Source organism: Martes martes (genome assembly GCF_963455335.1).
Source record: "Martes martes genome assembly, chromosome: 9".
Classification (NCBI taxonomy): domain Eukaryota; kingdom Metazoa; phylum Chordata; class Mammalia; order Carnivora; family Mustelidae; genus Martes; species Martes martes.
In genome coordinates this window covers 119025861-119045623 of record NC_137896.1, presented here as the reverse complement: position 1 = coordinate 119045623, position 19763 = coordinate 119025861, and the positions used below count along the sequence as shown (strand labels likewise).

General features: G+C 54.5%; 2 protein-coding genes across 2 annotated transcripts in view; one reads left to right on the top strand and one right to left on the bottom strand.

Moving 5' to 3' along the window:
• Positions 1-398: 398 nt before the first annotated feature.
• Positions 399-14768, top strand: CIMIP2C (ciliary microtubule inner protein 2C; the record flags this gene model as incomplete). The annotated part of the gene is made up of 4 exons (XM_080814468.1): positions 399-472; positions 10989-11262; positions 12586-12698; positions 14624-14768. The coding sequence occupies 4 exons, from the start codon at positions 399-401 to the stop codon at positions 14766-14768; spliced, it is 606 nt and encodes a 201-aa protein (XP_080670594.1).
• Positions 14769-16648: 1880 nt separating this feature from the next.
• CIB4 (calcium and integrin binding family member 4) overlaps positions 16649-19763 on the bottom strand; it is a gene marked incomplete at both ends in the record, with an annotated part of 48142 nt that continues 45027 nt past the window's right edge. Inside the window, 3 exon segments of the mRNA XM_080814392.1 lie at positions 16649-16679; positions 18124-18212; positions 19090-19199. Coding sequence (XP_080670518.1) covers positions 16649-16679; positions 18124-18212; positions 19090-19199 — 230 coding nt within the window.

Genomic DNA, 19763 nt, shown 5'->3' with positions numbered 1-19763 from the left:
GGGCTGTCGCTTTCTGCTCCGCCTCCGCAGCGAGGGCGCTGGGCCGGTCCTGGGCCCTGCAGGGGACAGAAGGGCACTCTGGGCGCATCCCCCACCGGGCCTCTCCAGCGAGTTTTCACCTTCATCCGGCATCTGGGCGCCACCACACTCGGGCATGCGGGGAAGCAGAGAGATCAGCCCATTCCTGGGCGCGGGAGCCCCGCTTGGGGGGGGGGGCGATTGGCGGGATCCCCGGGAGAGCACGCTTGGGGAGGTCTGGGAGCCCCTCCGGAACTCGTCTTCCCCTCGGCCCCAGTCCAGTCGTTGCCAGGCGCGCGTTGCCAGGTGACCCCGGGCTGTTTACCGTCGGGCGGGGAGCCCTGGGGCGCCGGGCTCGCTGCGCGCTCGCCGCACCCACCATGGCTTCCCGCAGCGCGGGCACGCTCCTGACCGAATTCAATGCTGCTTACGTACCCCCCGGCCTCATGCCAGGGTAAGGCCGCCGCGCACCCAGCCCCCCGCCTGAACTCCGGGGGTCGAAGTCTGCGTCTCCCCCCTCACCCCAACCCTCCTCTGGCTCTGGGGTTTGAAGAAACAGAGAGCGCCAGTCGTTCACCTGCTGGGTGGCCTACCCTGGGGCTGGTGCGCTCAGGGTGGCTCTCTGTGTCCCCCTTTGTAGAAAGTGGGTCCCCATCGAGTGGCCCGGGGAAGGGGGAGGAGCGTGAGGTTGGTGTTTGGAGACACCTGGGCGGGAGCAAGAGCATGGGGGGCCCAAGAAGGGAGCTGGCTTTTCGGGCCCCAGCCCGCGGTGATGCACCCAGGATTTTCGCAAAAGCCGGGTTTGTCAGATGAAGGACTTCGGGAGACCGGGTGGGCGCCTGGGTGGGTTTCAGAGAATGTGGCACGGCCCATGGGGCCGTGCTTGTTGTTGCTGAGAGATGTGCACTGGCCTCCGACTTTGTGGTCGATTCTCCCACTGATCTCACTTAATCCTCCCAGGACTTCCCAGTCCCCAGATCAGCCTTGCCCTTAGCATTTTCAGATGCAGGGTCAAACCTACCTTTCCTTTCTCGGGCTGCCACCAAGCTCCAAACATCTAAGATGCAAGTCTGACTGTCTCTTCCATTCTGTGGCCCCTTGTCCCACGGTGTCTGAGATTTCCACTCCCAACCTTTTCTCCCAGAGTGTAAGAGGCTCTTCTCTCTCCCACCAGTTGCCCTGGGGCATGGAGGACAGGGACGAGGATCCGAGACCCTCCCGATGTCAAGCCAGGGGTGTTAGAAAAGGTGGCTTATGATTTTCCTATGATCTTTTCCTTCATTTAGGCATTCCTTTGATAAAGACCCGCCAAGCGCTTGCGCTGTCCCAGCTGTGATAAGACAGACAAGCACTGGGCAGCCCTCGATGCGTCCCATTATAGTGTAATCCCATAAGGCTTAGTTCAAAGCCATCTTGGCAGCCCTTGATAGTGGTGTTAATACCACATTCTTGGTGTTTACCATAGGATTTCATTCTATACATTAACATATTTTTTTTCTTCAGCTCCCTGCCGTCCCCAAGTGGGATCTAACCCTCCCCAAGTGTCCCCTACTCTGTCGGAGGCCAGGGGAGGCTGCATATTTCAGAAGCGATTCTGGGTTGGTCCATGCCATTTGTCTGCGGTTCCCTCGAGCACCCTGTTCTGTTATTGATCTAGAAATTGTGATAACAAGTGAATCATAAAGAAGGCTAGCTCAGTCTGTACCTGAGGCTTTTGCCACGGATCTTTCTGGGAGGGATATGCTGTCCCTCAGATCCTCATCGATGAGGAATGAATGAAGTTAGCTTTTGTTTCTAACTGCTACCTCATTTTGTTAACTTAATGAAAGAATCCAAGGTTCCCCCACCACACTTGGATAATTATCATTTTTGTGTGTCTTTTCAAATATTAATCACAGGATTGTAAGCACAGCGTCTCTTCTGACACTCAAAGCAGCCCCCTTACCAGTTTCACTCTTAGCGGCAGCGAATATTTACAGGGGTTAGGACCTTGGAGATCATGTAGCCCAGCCCTGTGCTGCTCCAGAAAAGTGGTCACTGAGGTCTGCCAGGGGGAGCGGGGGAACTTGCCTGAGTTGCAAGCTGGTGACTGAAGAGCCGGAATTGTGAGCCCCCGGGCACGAGCACCTACTATGTGCCGGCACTGTGTGGGGCTCCTTACAAACTTTCTCTAAAAAACCTTTGCAACAACCCAGATGAGAGACGAACCGCTTATCTAGGGTCAAGTTACCCCACCTTGTCTGTGTGACTTCAGCACCCAGGCTTTCCTCAATCCCTCCAGTTGTTATCTGTTACCATTAGTTAGATCCCTGCCGTGCTCAAGGCCTGATTCTGGGTACCAAGGGAGACAGGATGTTGCTGGGCTTCAGGCTCGTTGCCAGGGAGCTTCACCTGATCCCTTGTTGCTCTGGGCAGCACAGCCCGCCCTCCCTGCAGTAGCAGGGAATTCTTGGGTCTGAGTCCCGGGATTGTAAGGCTTCTCAAGGGATGATGCTGACCTCAGTGGGGTTCTGTGCCTCCTGCTTGCACTTCAGATCTAAGTGGTACCCAGCCCCTTGCTCTCAGCCTCCTGCCATGCCTCACCAAACCCTTGACCCGCCACTGTGCCTTCATTCCTGGCTGGACTACTGCTGCCCCTGATGCCCCCAGCTCTGCCCAGGGGCTCTCACCAGGAGCAAGGGCAGGGGACTTGTGTTCCCTCCCTCCCTTCCCTCTGTTTGCCCGGAGGGGCAGCTTGATCCTTATCTGCCACTGATCTGGACCTGAGCCTTAGGGGCCGCAAAACCCTGAAGTCAATGTATTCCACTCTCAAGAGGACATTCTCAAGACGGTAGTCGCACAAAGGTGACTGTATCCCCTTGCCCAGAATCCCTAGACAACCAGCTCTCTGGAGGGAAAAAGCCTTGATTTGTAGCGTTCATCCCCTATCTGTAGCATAAACACTCCTACCATGGATGATTTCAGGCTATCGTCACCGTGTCCGGGTGCAGAGCTGGGGAGAGACGCAGAGCAGCTCACACACCCGGTAAATCCACCCTACACACACAGGAGACACGACTAAGCTCCAGAATACAGACAGCGGCAAAACAGTGACATCATTAGGTAGTGATCAGTTTCGAGTGTTTCTTACCTTTGTTTTCAATATAATTTCTTTAATTGTGACTTCACATACTTTAATTTTTTTATAATTCAATTTTTAATACTGGCTCGTTTAGCAGCAGCTTAGAAAAACCCTGGAACTTTAGTAATCAGCGTCCTTCAGCCATGGGAGCCAGGACCAGCCTCCTCTTTCACACCCCTGCCTCCTGCCAGTTGCTGCAGACCTGAGGTGTCACCTCTGGGCTGAGACAGGTGTGGGCCAGGCCGGGACAGGGGAGCCCCTTCCATTTCCGCCCAGGCCCTGGCCATGGAAGTGCAGCCGCAAAGACTCAAAGGCCACAGCGTCCTCGGCTACAAAACAAAGGTCACATGCCAAAGGGATGTAGGAGAGTCCAAGTGCCCAGATAGGCAGCTGATGCCTCTCACGTAGCCCAACAGAACTGGGGAGCCTTCCTAAGAAGGGGACCAGGGGCTCCTGGAGACCTAGGCTTTGTCTTTCTAGAAGAATCATCAGCCTTTTAAAATGTGCCTCCACATGTCAGTTCATTTCAACAAATATGTACAGAGCCTCTCTGGAGAGCCAGGAGTGACAGGATGCGGACAGGAGGAGAACACCTCCCCTCTCTCCCCACGGACTTTATACTTCAGAAAGAGACTAGACTAAAGGCGCAGGTAATTACAATACAGCCAGAATGTGACCTGGGACATAAAAGAGTCACAAATGGAGACACCTGGCTGGCTCAGTGGGAAGAGCCTGGCGACTCTTGATTTTGGGGTCAATGAGTTTGAGCCCCACATTGGGTGTAGAAATGACTTAAATACATAAAAACTTAAATTAAAAAAAAGAGTCACAAAGGGCACAGACAGTTCAATGGAGAGGACAAGCATGGTCTGTGGGTGGCTCCATGGAAAAGTCTTGGAAATGGACCTTGAGGGATGGCTAAGATCCCAAGGCAGGGAGAGGAGGAGAGGAGTGTCTTCGGGAGAGGGGATGGCCCAAAGAAAGCTGGAGGTGCTGGCCAGATTCGCTTCCAAAGCAGCAAAAGCCTTTTAGCTGGAGTAGAAAAGCTGTGACATGGAAGTGGCTGGGAAAGTTGAAAAGATGCTCCCAGAGGCCCACGTCAAGCAGGGCCTAGAGCGTCTGGCTCCTTTGTACTTAATTTCCTAGACGATGGGGAGCCCTTGAAAGTTTTTGCCCAGGGGAAGGATCTGATGGCCCTGTACTCAGCAGGAAGTGTCTTAAAGAAGGAGGTGCGGGTGGAATGAGGACGTGCTGAACAGTCACAAGTTAATTAGTTAATAAGGCTGCTCATGGGATCTCTGATGGCATGGTAATTAATTTTAATGTCAGGTATGGGGCACACCAGGGCCGTCAAGAGGCAGGGAGGGACTGTTCTCTGTGCTCACAGGGATGCACACGGGATCATTGCCTAGGGACCTGGCTGAGCACGGTCTCCCAGCTCCTGTGCAGGGGGCCAAGGAGCCCAGCAGCAGAGGAGGGCATCAAGGAGGAGGTGTGGCTGCACCATAGGGCCTGTTGGATCCCCCGTTATGCAACCTGCCTGCCGTTCCTGCCATTCCCCTCTGTTCTTTCCACCACGGCCGGCCATGCAACCACACAGGGTCAGCCATGCAACCACACAGGGTCCCACTCAAGGCACAGAACCGCAAGTGCGTCCAGGGGACACAGACCTGGCTTGCCGAGGCGTGCCCTCTGAGTGCTATCGGAATGTGGACGTGTGCACCAACGTGTGCTCACCTGCGCCCCTCCCGGAGCAGCAAGCCCCGAGCAGGATCCGGAATCCAACTACCGGAGGACTGCTGATTGCGGATTGCTGCGGAGGAGAGGGCTTCTGTTCTATTGGGATGCAAATATCTTGGCATTCAGAGAAGGTGGAAAATCGGGGAGCAGAGGAGGACTATGGCAGAGAGCCTGGGGGTGGTGAAGACAAGAATCACGGGAACACGTCACATTTCTATAGCTCCTTTCTTCCGAGGAACGCAAAGGCTCCCGTGGGTGGGACGCCCTGTGCCCACGTGCTCTCTGCAGATCAGAGCCAAGCCCCTTGGGAGCAGTGTTCTGGGACGTGGTTCCCCCCGGGTTTCGGGACTTTGGTCTCCTCCCGGACATTTATTGAGCACTAGTCCTATGCTAGGTGCTGCGTAGGTGCTGAGGCTGGAGGAGAACAGATTAGCAGAGGACGTAGACGACTGTGACACGCTCACACTCGGCAGAGGGGAGTGGTTAGGGAAGGCGACAGAGAGCCCTGGTTCTGTGAGTGGGTGGGGAACCTCTAGGGGCAAGAGGGGACATGGCGTCCTGGGGCAAGTGGATGTGTGCGAAGGCTCAGAGGTGTGGACAGCCTGTGAGGTCCCAGAGACATGACGCTTCCGGGGCCTTGGGCACTCGTGGGGAAGCAAGAAGGGAGAGGTGAGCCTTGGTGCTGTGAAGCACGTTTGAGAAAGGTCATTCTGGCTGAAGTGTGGATGGCAGGCTGGAGGGTGAGACTCGGTCTGGGAGAGTGGCTGGGAGACTCAAGATGGTCCCAGTAAGCAAAAAGCCAGGCTGGCAGCTGTGGGAGAGTCGCAGGGCTTAGGGACAAAAGAGGGGGATGGAGAAGGGTAGATGGCCTGAATCCCAGTTTCTGGCTGGTGAGGGGTGAATATGAGTGTCATTAAGCCAGGCAGAGCTATCCAGGAGGAGGAAGAGCAGGCTGGTACCCATCCTTCTGCATCTGGTACTCGGGGGCAAGCTCCGTGTGGACAACCACGTGTGTGGATCCGTAGCTGGGAGAAGAAACACAGAGACATGGCTCTGGGCATCCTTGGTGAATGGGCGGTATTGGAAGTCTAGCATAAATGAGCTCTTCCGGAGGGAGTGGGTCTCTGAAAAGAGACGATGACCCTGGGGCATCTGGAAGCACCTGGAAGATAAGCCGAGGAAGAGAAAGAGCTTCCAGGCCGTCCCCCTCCACACTGAGGTCCTCGTCAAAGTCTGATCCCAGCAGAAGGTCCTTCATGGGACTCCACCAATACTGCCCCCCACCCTGGGGAATGGGCCTCCCTCCCCAAATTTAAAGGCATCGGAGCTCCTGCATGTACACCGTGTAACACCGTCAATTCAGAATGAGGGGGTAGGTGGGAGGAGAAAGGGCTGAGCCTTGAGGACTTCTAGATCCCCAACACCCGGCACACAGTAGGTTCGCACTAAAGTAATTCTTAACACTATCTCGCTGTCTTAAAAAAAAAAAAAAAGATACACGTACAAAGCAGAAAAAAACACCCTAATCCAAACACCTAGAATTAACCCTTTTTAGTTTTTGGTGAACTTCCTTCCACAGTCCTCGTTGTGCGTCTGTTCAGCAAAAAAAACTCGACGGCTGGCTGGCTGGGTGGATAGAAAGATAGACAAAGCAATTTTATAAAAATACGATCTTGCTACATTTGCTATTTTAGAACGAAAATCACGAAATGTAAACTTACTAGGACTCCACCAAAGAGAAAAATGTTGGCATAAAATGGAAGAATACCCAGACTTTAGATAAATGCTAATTCAGCTCAAGAAATATTAATTCCTAAAAGATCTCTCTAAAGGAGAGGGAGGGAGGGAGGATAAAAACCATCCAGGGGTGAGAGTCACTGTGTTGTGTATTTTTCAACGACACGTTTTAAATTTAGACGCCATGGGTTGACTCTGCTTATAAATTCTTCGTGGGTGCGCTCCCATCGCCCCTCCACCCACCTCCCCAATTTTTGTTGCCGAAATTATTTTTCCCTTTGACAGGTTTTATAACATTTCCACTCTGTGCTGCCACCAGCCTTCACCTAGCTGCTATTTCTAGTTCTAGGACTGAAATAGATTTGAAACTAACCACCCTGCATTCCTGGGTATTTCTTTTGAATCATCTCTTCCCTGGCAGATTTTCGTCACTGAATGCTACTTGCAAGGAGAGCCTATGGGTGGCTTTGGTTCCTGAGCTCTTTCTTGCCGGGAAAGGACCAGTGGCTGCCTTTTTAACAGGATGGTCGGCTGGCCAGTCTGATGTTCTTGGGTCACGCTCTTGTCCCTACAGAATGTTGCGGACAACCTTTCTTTCATTTTCATGCTATCGCTTTATTTTCTTTTTATTGGGGTTTGACAGCATCTGATGACCAGCATCTCTTTCATGCCTGCCTTCTGAACCACTGGAGAAATAAGATAAAAGAGTGAAAGCTGTTATGGGACAACAGGGCTGATACCGAACCCCAGAAGGAGGTGGCAGGGTTGACTCGGGACAGGCTCTCCTACTGAAGGGCAGTGTGTCCACGCAAAACAGCACAGAGGAGCCCTGTGGGCTGGCGTGCTTCCAAGGAAAAGAGTGAGGGATGGGTGGGCTTCAACATGCTTCAGCCCACCAGCCTGATGTTCTTCCACCTGAAGGTGGGAGGACAAGCAGGGGGCAGAGGCACATCCATGGGGCGCTCCCTCCACGTGAAAGGAAGCGTATCCCTACTGCTGGTCTCTGACTGCTTGACTGTCGAGCTTATATTTTTATTAGGTTTCATCTATAGCACAAAGAACCCTCAGGAACTCTGCTTCTACCACTCAGGTTGTGTTTCTTGCAAATGAGTTTCTTCATCAGCATGAGTGTTGCAGAGAGAGGCTGAACCGAGGATGCTGGATTTGGCAATTGGACGATCTTACATTACCTTAATGAAAAAACAGGCTCAACATTTAAGCTGGGGTGGGGGTGGTGAGAAGTCGGACTGAGGGAGATCAAGGAAAGAATGGGAGAGGAAGAAGCAAAGGCAGAAGTTGCAGAACATTCCGTGGAGAAAATTCAGGACTAAAGGGAGAGAAAGGGTGGGATGCGAGGCCCACGGAGCGGATTCTGCAGCCTGGGAAAAATGCACGCGAATGTGCGTGTTTGTAGGCAGAGGGGAAGAAGCTAAGAGAGCGGGAGAGTATCGATGGCAAGGCGGGAGGACTGAGGCTGAGAGAAATAGAGAGAGACTGATGGGGGCAGGGGAAGGGCAGGAGGGGAGGCTCCAGACCCAGGAGGGGGGCAAACCATGGGAAAGAAGAGGACTCGGGACCAGAAGTGGCCACGGTGACCTCACAAGCATCACCAGCCCTGCCATCTTTCCGGGAGAGAAGGAGAGTGAGCCATCAGCCAGGAACTCAGGAGGAGCCAGCAGCAGGGCAAAGGCAGGGGGGTGCGGGTTAGGATCCCGAGGGTCATGGTCTCAAGGGCAGAGAGAAGCCACAGACAGGAGAGGTAAGCCTGGACCAATGCCTGAGTGCAGTGGAAGTCGTCTCCCCTCACTGCCTGCTTGGGCCCAGGCAACCTCACATGCTGTAAGATTCTAGAAAGGCACAGCTGGCGAGGGGAGGTAGGGGCAGGAAGCAGGGAGGGGCTCCTGTTTTGTTTTGCCTGCAGTGGAAGGCCTGGTAGTAATCCCCCCGCTTGGCTTTCCTGACTCCCACCTGAAGATGTGAGGAGGGAAGCCACGCAGTGCTCTCTCATTTTATTGGTGGGGGGTCGAGACCCAGAGCAGCTGCTGCAGGTAACCCTCAAGCTTGGATCTCAGACCCCAGTGCCCTGTGGCCTGGGGAGTCGGGGAAGCCCGTGATGTCGCAGGGACCCCACAGGCTTCCTGCACTCCCTGGGGCTTCCCTGGTAAGAGAAGCTTAGCATAGACAAGGTGTCCAGCCTCCCAGCAGGGGAGGCCCCGGGGGAGGTACTAGGGGTCCCTGCAGCACGGCGGTCCGTCAGGCATTTGTGTGAGTGGGTCTGACCGGAAACATCACTGATGCTGTAGGCACGCAACGACTCATTTTCTTTGTTTCCTAAACATTTCCATCCCAGACTGCATGCCAGACCTGGTATGGCAAACTGGGGACCCAGGGGGAAGATGTGAGCCAGCTGTGCTCGAGACGCTCCCCGCCTCGTGGCAGAGACAGAGACAGAGACAGTGACGAGAGCATTCGGAGGAGGTTTGGCTAGTGGTGGGAGGAGGGCAGAGAGCAGGACCCACCTAGACCTGGAAGAGGTGGCAAGGAAAGGATCTTCAGAGAAGTGATAGGGCGGGTCTGTTTTTTTGTTTTTGTTTTTTTTTTTTAGAGATTTATTTATTTATTTGAGAGAGAAATAGAGCATGAGCAGGGGAGGGGCAGAGGGAGAGGGAGAGAGAATCCCAAGCAGACTCTGTGCTGAGCCTGGAGCCTGGCATGGGGCTCGATCTCACAACCCTGAGGTCATGACCTCAGCTGAAATCAAGAGCCACCCTGGAGCCCCACAGAGCAGGCCTTAAAGGATCCGTTAGTACTGGGGGCAAGCCTCAGGAGCCAGGGGAGAGGGCAGGCATTCCTGATGGCAAACCCCACGGGAGAGACAACTAGGGGGAGGGAGAAAGAGAAGTTACATGGTGGGGGCTGGAGAGGGAGGCAAGGTCAGCTCCCAGACGGCTTTGAATGCAATGCTAAGGGCTTGACTTTAGAAAGGTCAGTCAGGCTGGAGTATGGGAATGGGGGAGGAGGTAAGAACATGGTTGGGAGGATAGGAGGCTGCTGTGGCCACAGTCCAGATAAGAGGCAGTGTGGCCCAAGCTTGGGATGGTGTGGAGCCCCGGGGCTTGGGGGCTGATGGCATGAGATAGATGAGGCTGTGGGAGGTGGATGCCAGGTTTCTGACTTGGCCATCTGATGAGTGCTTTTCACCGAGATGGCTAGCTGTTGGAGAGGTGCTGGGGAGAGAGAGTGCTTGGGCCATCTGAGGGAGAAGTCTCGTGTGCCACGGTGTACGGGAGTCCGAGGGAACTTCCAGGCAGGAGATGAAGACCGAGGGCCAGCCACCCAAGGGTGAAGGTTAAGGGCTCGGCCTGAATACCCTCTTCCCAGGGACTGTGTGGGCTCAGGACGGACCCCAGAGGAAAAGAGCAGAAAAGACGCATCACGAGGGGGGTACCAAGAAGGAACAGTCAGAAAGTCAGGTGAAGACCAGCAGACAAGGAGGGAACCGTGTCCTAAAATCCAGGAGCAGCGTTTCGAGAAGACTGAGATCCCTGCTGTAGTGCTGTAGAGGACCCGGGATGGCCTTGTCAAGGGCCATTTCAAGGGCACTATGGGGTCCGGGCCGGGTTTTAGGGGGTGAGAAACACTGACTGGGAAGCCACTGGTCTCTGTCTCTTGCACAAAGTCTGACGCTCCTGCTCCTTGGGGGTCGCCCGATCACCCCTCACTTGGCCACAGCAAGCTTGGCTCTCTGTAAATCTCACCAGACTGGGGCTCCCTAGTGTCCTGTGCATGCGTGGTTTGTCTGGTTCTCCGAGGGGCCCTGCTCACCAGCCCCTGTCCCTCTCGCCGGTCTCCAGCCTCCAGGTTTGCAGAGGGCAACGGAGCTCCTGGCAGCCCGTGTGAGGGGCGCGTCGCAAGGTCGCTCAACTCAAGCCAGTCTCTAGCACGTTAACCCAGGCCTCGGCTGCAAGTAACAGCATTGTCCCACTGCTATGTTCCCACCGACTTCTGACGTCCTCTACCCTTAATAAGCCGGTGGCAGGAGGCCTCCCCATCTTCTGAATGGAGAGTGACTTGCCTGCAGGCTTGCTCAGGGCTCAGGATGGGACCCTGGGGCTCCCGCTCCTGCCTCAGCCTCTGGTCTGCAAGGATGACAGTCCTCTAGGGGGAGGAAGAGGCCCAGAGTCTCTTTCCCTTATCCTGCCCTGGAGCCCCAAACTGGGCAGCACCTCTCAGGGAAGCTTCTCAAGGCCCGGAAGTGACCCATGGGGCCCACTGGCCCCATTCCTGGGTTTTCGGCGCCTCTCTTGGAACTGGCCCTGGAACCTCGCACTGATCTCCCCTCCCGTTCCGCTACCCCTCATTACCATGGCAGGTACCAAGGCCATGTTCCCAGTGTGGCCTTCGCTTTCGGCTCCCCCTATGGCACCACCACCCTCAAGTACTTCCAGGACCAACGCAACGCAGCCCTGGAGAAGAGCCACACTCCTTTCAGCACAGGCGGCCACTTCCCAACCCTCTTCTCCTCCAACCCCGACCTGGTGCTGAGTAAGCGCTCCCACACCCGGGACCGCTGGCTGCACACTCCTGTCTACACCCGCTTCAACCTGGACAGTGACCGCTCCACCCAGCTCGCGGGGTTCTACCAGGTGGGATGCCCTGGCCTGGGCGGCTGCCTCCTTTCCCTGGTGGTTGGGGGAAGAGGGTTAGAGCGACGGTGGGGCCAGAGGAGACCTCTCACCCTCAAAGGGTCACTTTGTTTCCTTTTTCTTTTTTTTTTTTTTTTTTTTTTTTTTTTTTTTTAAAGATTTTATTTATTTATTTATTTGACAGAGAGAGATCACAGTAGACAGAGAGGCAGGCAGAGAGAGAGGGGGAAGCGGGCTCCCTGCTGAGCAGAGAGCCCGATGCGGGACTCGATCCCAGGACCCCGAGATCATGACCTGAGCCGAAGGCAGCGGCTTAACCCACTGAGCCACCCAGGCGCCCCTGTTTCCTTTTTCTGAGCCCCTGAGCTGGCAAGGACTCTTGCCCTCGCTCACCCCCACTGCCGGTAGAGCTGGAGCCTTTGGGGATGTGCCCGCCCTCCCCTCTGCCCCATAGCCCAGTGGACTGTAGCTTACTTCCTACTGGAGTAAAAGGCCAAAAATTCACCTTCAGGTTGAGCCCACCCAACACAGACATACGGCCCACTAAGCCCCCTGCCCCAACTGTACTTGCCCACCTGGGTCCTGGTGCCCACCCAATGCCTCTGTCTCCCAGATTTCTGAGGATGTACCCCAGAGTCAACCCCAGCCCCAAACACTAGCTGCCTGTCCCCTGGCGTTCTGGTCCTGCCCCTGTGGCTCTTAAAGCTTCCTCTCGGTCTGGTTCAGACACATCCTTGTGGACACAGGCACTGACCACTGACGTGCTTGCCCAGCTCACAGGGTCCAGGGCTCATTCTCTGCTGCGTTCCTAGAACCACCCCTCCCACCCCGCCGCGGTCTCTTGCAAACAACCCTCCAGCCTGAGTTCAAGGACTCGGGTATCTCCTGGTCCTCAGGGCAGAGAACCGTGTGAGAAGGCAGCCTCTCCAGGGAGAGGATCGGGTCAATGCTGTGAGACATCCGGGGGCTGGAGGACCATGTCAATGGACACGGAAAGACCTTTGGTCTCCATCATGGGGGGCGGGGGGAGGGAGAAACAAACTGTGTCACCTGCTCAGGCAAGATTCACATACCTTCCTTCTGCTGGTCGCTTGTCTCGTTTACTCTCCCTAGCAAAGTTGGTGTGGTGTGGGCCATTATCCCCATTAGACAGATGGGGAGCTGGTCTCAGAGAGGACACCCAGTTGGGAACTCCAACAGGGGCATTAGGGGAGGCAGCCCCCCGCCCCTTGCCCAAGTATACGCAGGCAGGAATGGCAGGCGGCCCCGGGTTGCTCCTCCAACACTAACAGCCTGTCATCTCTTCCTTGGGTCGAGCTGTAGGTGGCACAACAGCATCGGAAGTTCTATCTAGACAAGACGGGCATGGTGCCCCGGGTCCCCTACTTCATGCTGCCTGTGAAGGAGTGGGAACGGTACCCCCTCCCCACCGACCTGTGAGTGCCTGCCCTCCCTCCATTCACGCGTTCTACAAACACATGTCCATAGGCACCTGCTTTCAGCCAGGCACGCAGCCACTCAGAGTGAGAAATGAGTTAAGAACTGGCCCTAAGGAGCCTATGGTGCAGAGGATGATAGTCACACAGCACGGGGTCAAGGTTTGGACAGCCTTGCAGCTACACTAGTCCAAACGTGGGCACAGCTGCTCTGAGCAACAAGGAACTGCTGCCCTCTGGCGGACACAGAGGGCACTACACAGAGCCTGGAATTGGTACCACCCCCCCCCCCCTCACCCCCCACCAACCCGGACCAGGCTCAGAAAATGTTCTCCTCTGGACTACAAAATAACTTTCAAAGTCCAGCTTTGAATCTGAAAGTTCCCCACTGCCTGAATCTCACTGCTTTTATCCGGGAGAGTTGCTCTTCCCAGAGAAGACCCTCTCTGCTCTGCAAGATAATCCAGACAGGTTTGCCTTGAGCTCCCTCCTGACACCAAGGCATGGAAATCAGAAGTCTATGCTGCCAAGGTGTCATGTGGGAAGGAAGCATCAGGTGGTCATCGGAAAGATCTTGGGTTTCCAACTACGTGCTGACCCTTTGCTTGCCTCAAGAGCCCGAAGCCTCGCCACCATCATTAAGAATAAGGCAGCAACACTTTCCATTGAGATTAATGGGTTTTAAAGACACCTGCCTCTGTAGGTTCCTCTCCGTAACACAGATGGGCCCATTTTATAGATAGGGAAGCAGGCTTAGTGATGGCCTCAGAAACTTTGCCGGGTAGAAAGTCTGATTGGAGGTATAACCTGGAGAAATTGAGATCTCTTGACACCAACTCTAGGTCATCTTCACCCCTTGGGTGGCTCTGAGTCAGACCAAACCTGGAGGCAGTGTGGGGCCTCTACTGGGCCATATTTTCTTTTGAGATCACTCTGGGCAGGACCTGCACCTCCTACAGCTGTGGGGAGCCTATGATGTCCCAGCCCCACTTCTCCAAATTATGTGATGGCATATGCAGCTGATGGCTTCACACACAACACAGGGCCAACCAGGTCATTGGGAGTAGGAGGGTCAGTGTCTGCGCTCAGCCCTTTTCCTGATCACCACTGTGGCTTGGGGAAAATCCCTGCCCTTCCCTGAGTTTCAGCACCATCATCACCATCACCACTATCACCATTATGCCACCATCACCAGTATTACCATCTCCACCATCACCATCATCACCATCACCATCATCACCATCACCGTCATCACCATCACCACCATCATCACCATCACCACCATCACCATCACCACCATCACTGTCATCACCACCATCACCATCACCACCATCTCCAGCATCCCCACCATCATCAGCACCATCATCACCATCACCACCATCATCATCACCACCACCATCACCGTCATCACCACCATCACCATCTCCACCATCACCACCATTACCATCACTGTCATCATCACCATTACCATCATCACCATTACCACCATCACCATCACCACCATCACCACTATCACCATCACCATCACCACCATCACTATCACCACCATCATCACCATGTCTTATAATGTTTGTTGAGTGTTTCCTCCTTGTCCAGGGTTACTGAAGTGCTTTATAAGCATTATCTCGTTTACTCCTCAAAACAAAGCTGAGACAGATGTACTCACATTAGTGCATTTTATATGCATCCACTTCCAGCAGGAGCTGAGCCAGAATCTGACGCCCATGTTCTTTCTCTGAACCACTATACTGTCGTGCAAATACCAATTATTCTGGTCTCACCTGCAGGGTGGCTTATCAGATGTTGGGCTGATGAGCAGTCAGCAAGGTCAGGATGGGCTAGAACACTGGGCACACAGGGCTGCGGTTGGGCATCCCTCCCCCTGCAGGCTCACTGCCTAATGCTGACTCCATCCCTGCCCCCAGTCCTCCTCTGACCCCGGAGAAGAAGTGGCACCTTCTAAGAGCATCCCCTGAGAACATGAAGACCTACCAGACGTTCCCCTCGGGGAAGAGGGTCTCCCCACAGGAGCGGCAGAAGAGAGATCTCTACTTTGAGTTTAGAGCGTGATGCCTGGGAGCCTGGTTCTGACCAGATTGGCTTTTTGGAATAAAATCTTTAGCCACGACCAAACCCGTGGTCTTCTCTTCTGAGCTCCAGGGACATTTGGCTATAGCAAGAACATGCCTGAGGGTCACACAACACTGAGTCTTAAGGGCTGTGGGAAGCTCAGCTCAGGGGTTCAAGCCAGTGGAAAGCAGTGTCCCGTGACCTATTGGCCCCTGCCACCCCTCCCCCAAGGTGGGGGCTGGTAGGACCAAGAACTGTAGGGCTCCCAAGCCTGGGAGGCAGGTCACTCCGGGACAGAGATACCTTCCATCTTCTTCCACCAATGTAATCGAGGAGGCCCCATGATCACATATCCGAGAATGAAGGTGAAATGACCGCAGAGCCACTGCACCAGGATCAAATACAAAGGAATTCCAGTTTGAGCCCTGATTTGGCATCATTTAGTCCACACACTTGCTTGTGAGGGAGGTGGCGTTATTACCACTTTACTGATCAGGACATGGAGTCTCAGAGGTTGAGAATATTGCCCAAGCTCCCACAGCTTAGAAGAGACCCAGTGTTTGGACCCGAGCCCTCGTTTGCCCACTACATAACCTGCCTGTGGTCCGTGTGGAGACTTGGGAGGTGGGGATGACGCAGCCTGGAAGCCCCCACGGTGCCTGAGAGAAAAAGCTGCGTCCGGCAACCTCTCTCTGTATTCTTCCCAGACAGGCACGGACAGGCTGCTGTGGTGTCTCTCCCGGGGACTATTTCTAGAATAGGATGGGAGGGGGTGGCCCAGGACTGAGCCATTCTTCAAGGAAATGGGAAGAATGGGTTCCCCAGTCACATGCCTGCAGGGGGGAGTCTGGAGTGTCTGCTCTCACCAGGCTGCTGTGCCCACTTCTCTGTGGCAGGGGACGGGATGTGGGGGACAGCCCCTCCATACACAGGATCTGGGATGGGGACCTCAGGCCAGGTGTGTATCCACATGACAGGTTTTCTCTAACATTCCAGCATCTCTTAGATTTGATCAAGGGACTCCATCCATCAATGGGAAATTTATTACATCTTGAATGGGTGAGTCAGGACCTAAAGGCAAAGAGACCACTGCAGGTTCAAGTACATGTCTCAGTGAAACAGCCCCTCCCCTGGGATCCAGTGTTTAGACACCTCCCCAGAGGACGATGTAAACCAGAAAAACTGTGTGCCCATCAGAGGGGCATCTGTCAGCTCTCAGAGACCCTAAAAGGGGCTTCTCCTGTGACCCAGACTGCTTGACCACCTGGGTCCCCAAGGGTCCCTATGGTGGCCCAATTCATTCCAGGATTTGGCTGAAGAGCAAAGCAAATAACCCCCAACTGCTGGTCCACATGTTGCATCCTGGGGCCTGGGGGTGCGAAGTGGGTCCTAGATGTCTTCTCCCATGACAAGGACCGGGAAGCCAGGCACCAGCTGGAATGAACACTGCCCAACATGACTCCGTGCAGTTGGCAGGAGAGATGCTGTCAGGTAGCTCCAGGGAAAGAAGGGAATGTTGTGGGTTTTCTGCATAAACTTCATCCCATTTGGCCTTGTCCCTGCTGTGAGGCGGTTGGGATTTGGACCCTGTCCTCAAAAAGTCTGGTCATCCCAGCTAGCTTGGTGTCATCAGCAAACTTAAGCCTTGGAATGAGCAGTGCTTAATAAAAATTACCTCTATGTGATCCTGTATTCCAAAAATGAGCTGGTGGGGCAAGGGAAAGGTTTTGTTTTGCTTTATTGGATAAACAATGGTCTAGAAGTGAGGGAAGGATGGGGACCAAGTCATACTTCTGACCAGAGTTCCCCAGTGTCTGGAGGAGGTTGAATTCCAAGTTCCAGTGGTCCTCCTTGAGGCTGCCAGATCGGGTATGGCCACATCAAAATCCCCAGAAGTGAATTCGAAAGGAGCTGAGAGAAAGCACCCCATGAGCCACCCTGAGCTACAGATCTAAAGTGCCCTCCAATTTCCAGGTTCATAGTGGTCCTGGTGGCACCGTCTCGTCCCTCTCTCTGGCATGGCCAGTTTGCAGCTATTGCAACCCCTCCCAAGCCGCCTTCTCCTTTTAGCGTCACCAGAAAGCAAAGGGTGTCAGAACCTCGTGGTGCCAAAAACCAATGGGAAGAAATGGGAGAGATGCAAAGAGAAAGGCAAGGAGGACAGGATTCTGGCCTCTGTTATGTGCTGGGCTGTTCTGGAAGAAGAGGAATTACCCTTAGTTAGGGTGGTTCTAAGTGTGGACTGTCTGTCAGAGGGGATGCTCACACATGGGTCCCACAGCGTCCAGGAAAGCCTGGAGAGCCCTTTCCTCCCGCCACTCGATTAGAAGAGGGGTGAACACCTGACCCAATCTGGAGTCAGAGCTGAGAGATACTACTAGGAGTGACCGACATCTGCCGGGAGGCCATAATTGGCCTCCTGTCTGACAAAGGAGAGATTTCCGGTTTGCAGGTTGAGCTGAGTGCAAAGGAGCTGAGGGGAGAGGCAGAGGCTCTGGGTACGGAGAAGAGAGAGAATGAACCATCTTCCGTTCCTGACCAGGTACTCTCTGAGGTCTAGCGCTTTGTACTTTTTCTGATTGGTTGGTTAAACCATCATGGCGGCCATGCTTTGCTATCAAATTCACCAAGACTATGAGACCAAGGGCAGAAGAGTGCCCAGGAGCAGCAGACACCGGCAAACAGAGGTCCACTGCACCCAAGAAGGGCCTTCTAACAGGGCTGTTGGATCATGAATGGGCTGCCTCTTGAGGGGGGTGGGGGGTGTGCTTTCTCCATAACTTGAAGGATCCGAACAAGACCATTAAACATGGCTGGGGCAATATGGAGATGGCCAGTCATCTCTAGGGTGTCTGTACGAAGATAGAAGACCATTTAACGCTCCTTCTACATGAAACAAGGTCTGGAAGTACTCTGTGACCAGCGTCTTCACACACACATGCAAATCCCTGACTTCTGGGGACCTCTGGAGTTGTGGGGGCAGGGGAGCAGGACGGGCAGGGGAAAAGGCCACCCGCCTGTTAGTCCTGGAGCCCCCTGGACAAGGGGAAGACCCCTGTGTGCCAGCTCTAGATGGCCAGCATCTGAAGTCAGGGCCACCCACATCATTTGCAGAGCCTGGAATGTCATCTTGCCTTTGCTGGTTAAACCCCATTCCCTCTTTCTAAAGTTTAGAAATTTCGGTTACCTAATTTCTCCAAAGCTCCAGGTTTGCTGATTCTGAAAGCATCAGCAAAGTACCCTGGAGACTCATGACCTCCTTAGGAAGACTGGGGGGCTTTATTGGCTCTTCCTGCCACCCCCCAACTGTGGTGGGCACTTCCTGTCCCCCCACCCCCAATCCAGAACACCTTACTTCATGAAGTCTGGAGACTTGGCCATCGCATGTTCAAACTCCGAGAAAGATAGCATGTTGTCGTTGTCCAGATCTGACTCACTTAGGACCTGGCCAGGGGTGCAGAAAAAGCCAGAGAGCAGAGAGGAGTCCGGTATGAGAAAATGACACGGGGTCGCAGGCAGAGGGGACAACGTCTCATGCCAAGTGTTACTATAGGCCAGGCTCTCAGCTAGGTGCTTCACTAGCATGTGAGTCCCCCAACCTCCCTGGGGCAGGAGCGAGGGGTATAAGGCAGATGTTCTCCCCATCCCCTTTACTCCCCAGCCCAGACAAAGACATGGTGATGCAGAGATAAGGTCATGTGCACTGAGGTCTGGAGCCTTGTGGGCTGGTCTCATCATGGGAAGAGTGTCCTTCATGCCTCCAGCACAAACTAGACAGTGAAAATGGGTGCGGACGTGAAAGGGGTGACACCCCCCCACCCACACTTGTATCCAATCACAGGCAGGGGCTCGTACTGCAAGGAGCCCAGTCAGGTGGAGGAGGCAGAGATGACCTCCCAAAGTGTTATCTTTGCTTCTAGTTTCAGTCCAGACCCCAAGCACTTGAAGATTCCCATGGTCTTAGTACAAAGAGATTCATGAGCCTGCCTTCATGTCCTGTCACACTTTGGACTGTCACTCTAGGACATCTGCGATAACATGGGAAGGGGACAAGGGGATGTGTCCCTCTGAGGCTAAGCCGCTGTTGGGCCACCTGCCCGCAGTGACCGCCGTGTGGGTGGGAGGGGCCCTTGGAGCAGATGGCTTGGACACCTGCTCTTGGGGACCCTGGAAGGATGGACCTTGGAGGAAAGACAGAAACTTGGGGGATAGTTGCCTCCAGCCATGTGCCCACCCGTCAGGGCACCCCACCATGCCTGCCATCCAGGGGCTTTGGGGGACGGCCCGGCCCAACCCAGCCCGTGTGGCTCCCGGCACACACGTGGCTCGTGAGGTCAGCCAGCAGGTCCTCGGACACGTCGTTGCTGTTGAACAGTCGGAGGACAATCCTCTGCAGGTCCTCCTCATCGATGAAGCCATTCTCGTTAAAGTCTGTGAAGGGGAGGCCAAGTGTGAGAGGAAGTGGGGCTTGCTCAGGCCAGGGAGCCATGGCCCCACAGAACCCCCACCCCCGTCCCAGCGGGCCTGGAGCCCACCTGTTTTCAGTCACTGAATCTTCACAATTGACCTTTTATGAGTCTCACTTTGCCAAAAGGACACTGAGGCCTGGAGGTGTGAGATGTTGGCCCACACTGCCGGTAAGCGGAAGGTGGGATTCGGATCTAGCTAGGCTGGTCCCCAAACCCGCATCACCCACCGCGCTAGGGAAATCTCCACCCCAGACCACATAAGCCACTAGGCAGTTTGGTGGCCGGGAGCGGGGGTCACGGAGGAGCAAATGGAGGCCTGGACCTGAGCACGGATCCCTGCTCCTGCCCCTGCGCAGGGTGACCTGAGCACCTCCCCAACTCGCGCCGAAGACAGTGCCCGGTGGCCACTCCAATGAGCGCCCTGACCCTTGTCAGACCTTGAAGGGTCCTCCTTTTTGAGTTAAAAAATATGGTCATTCCTATGAAACTACTAGAACACTGTATGTCAACAACAAAATATGGGCAT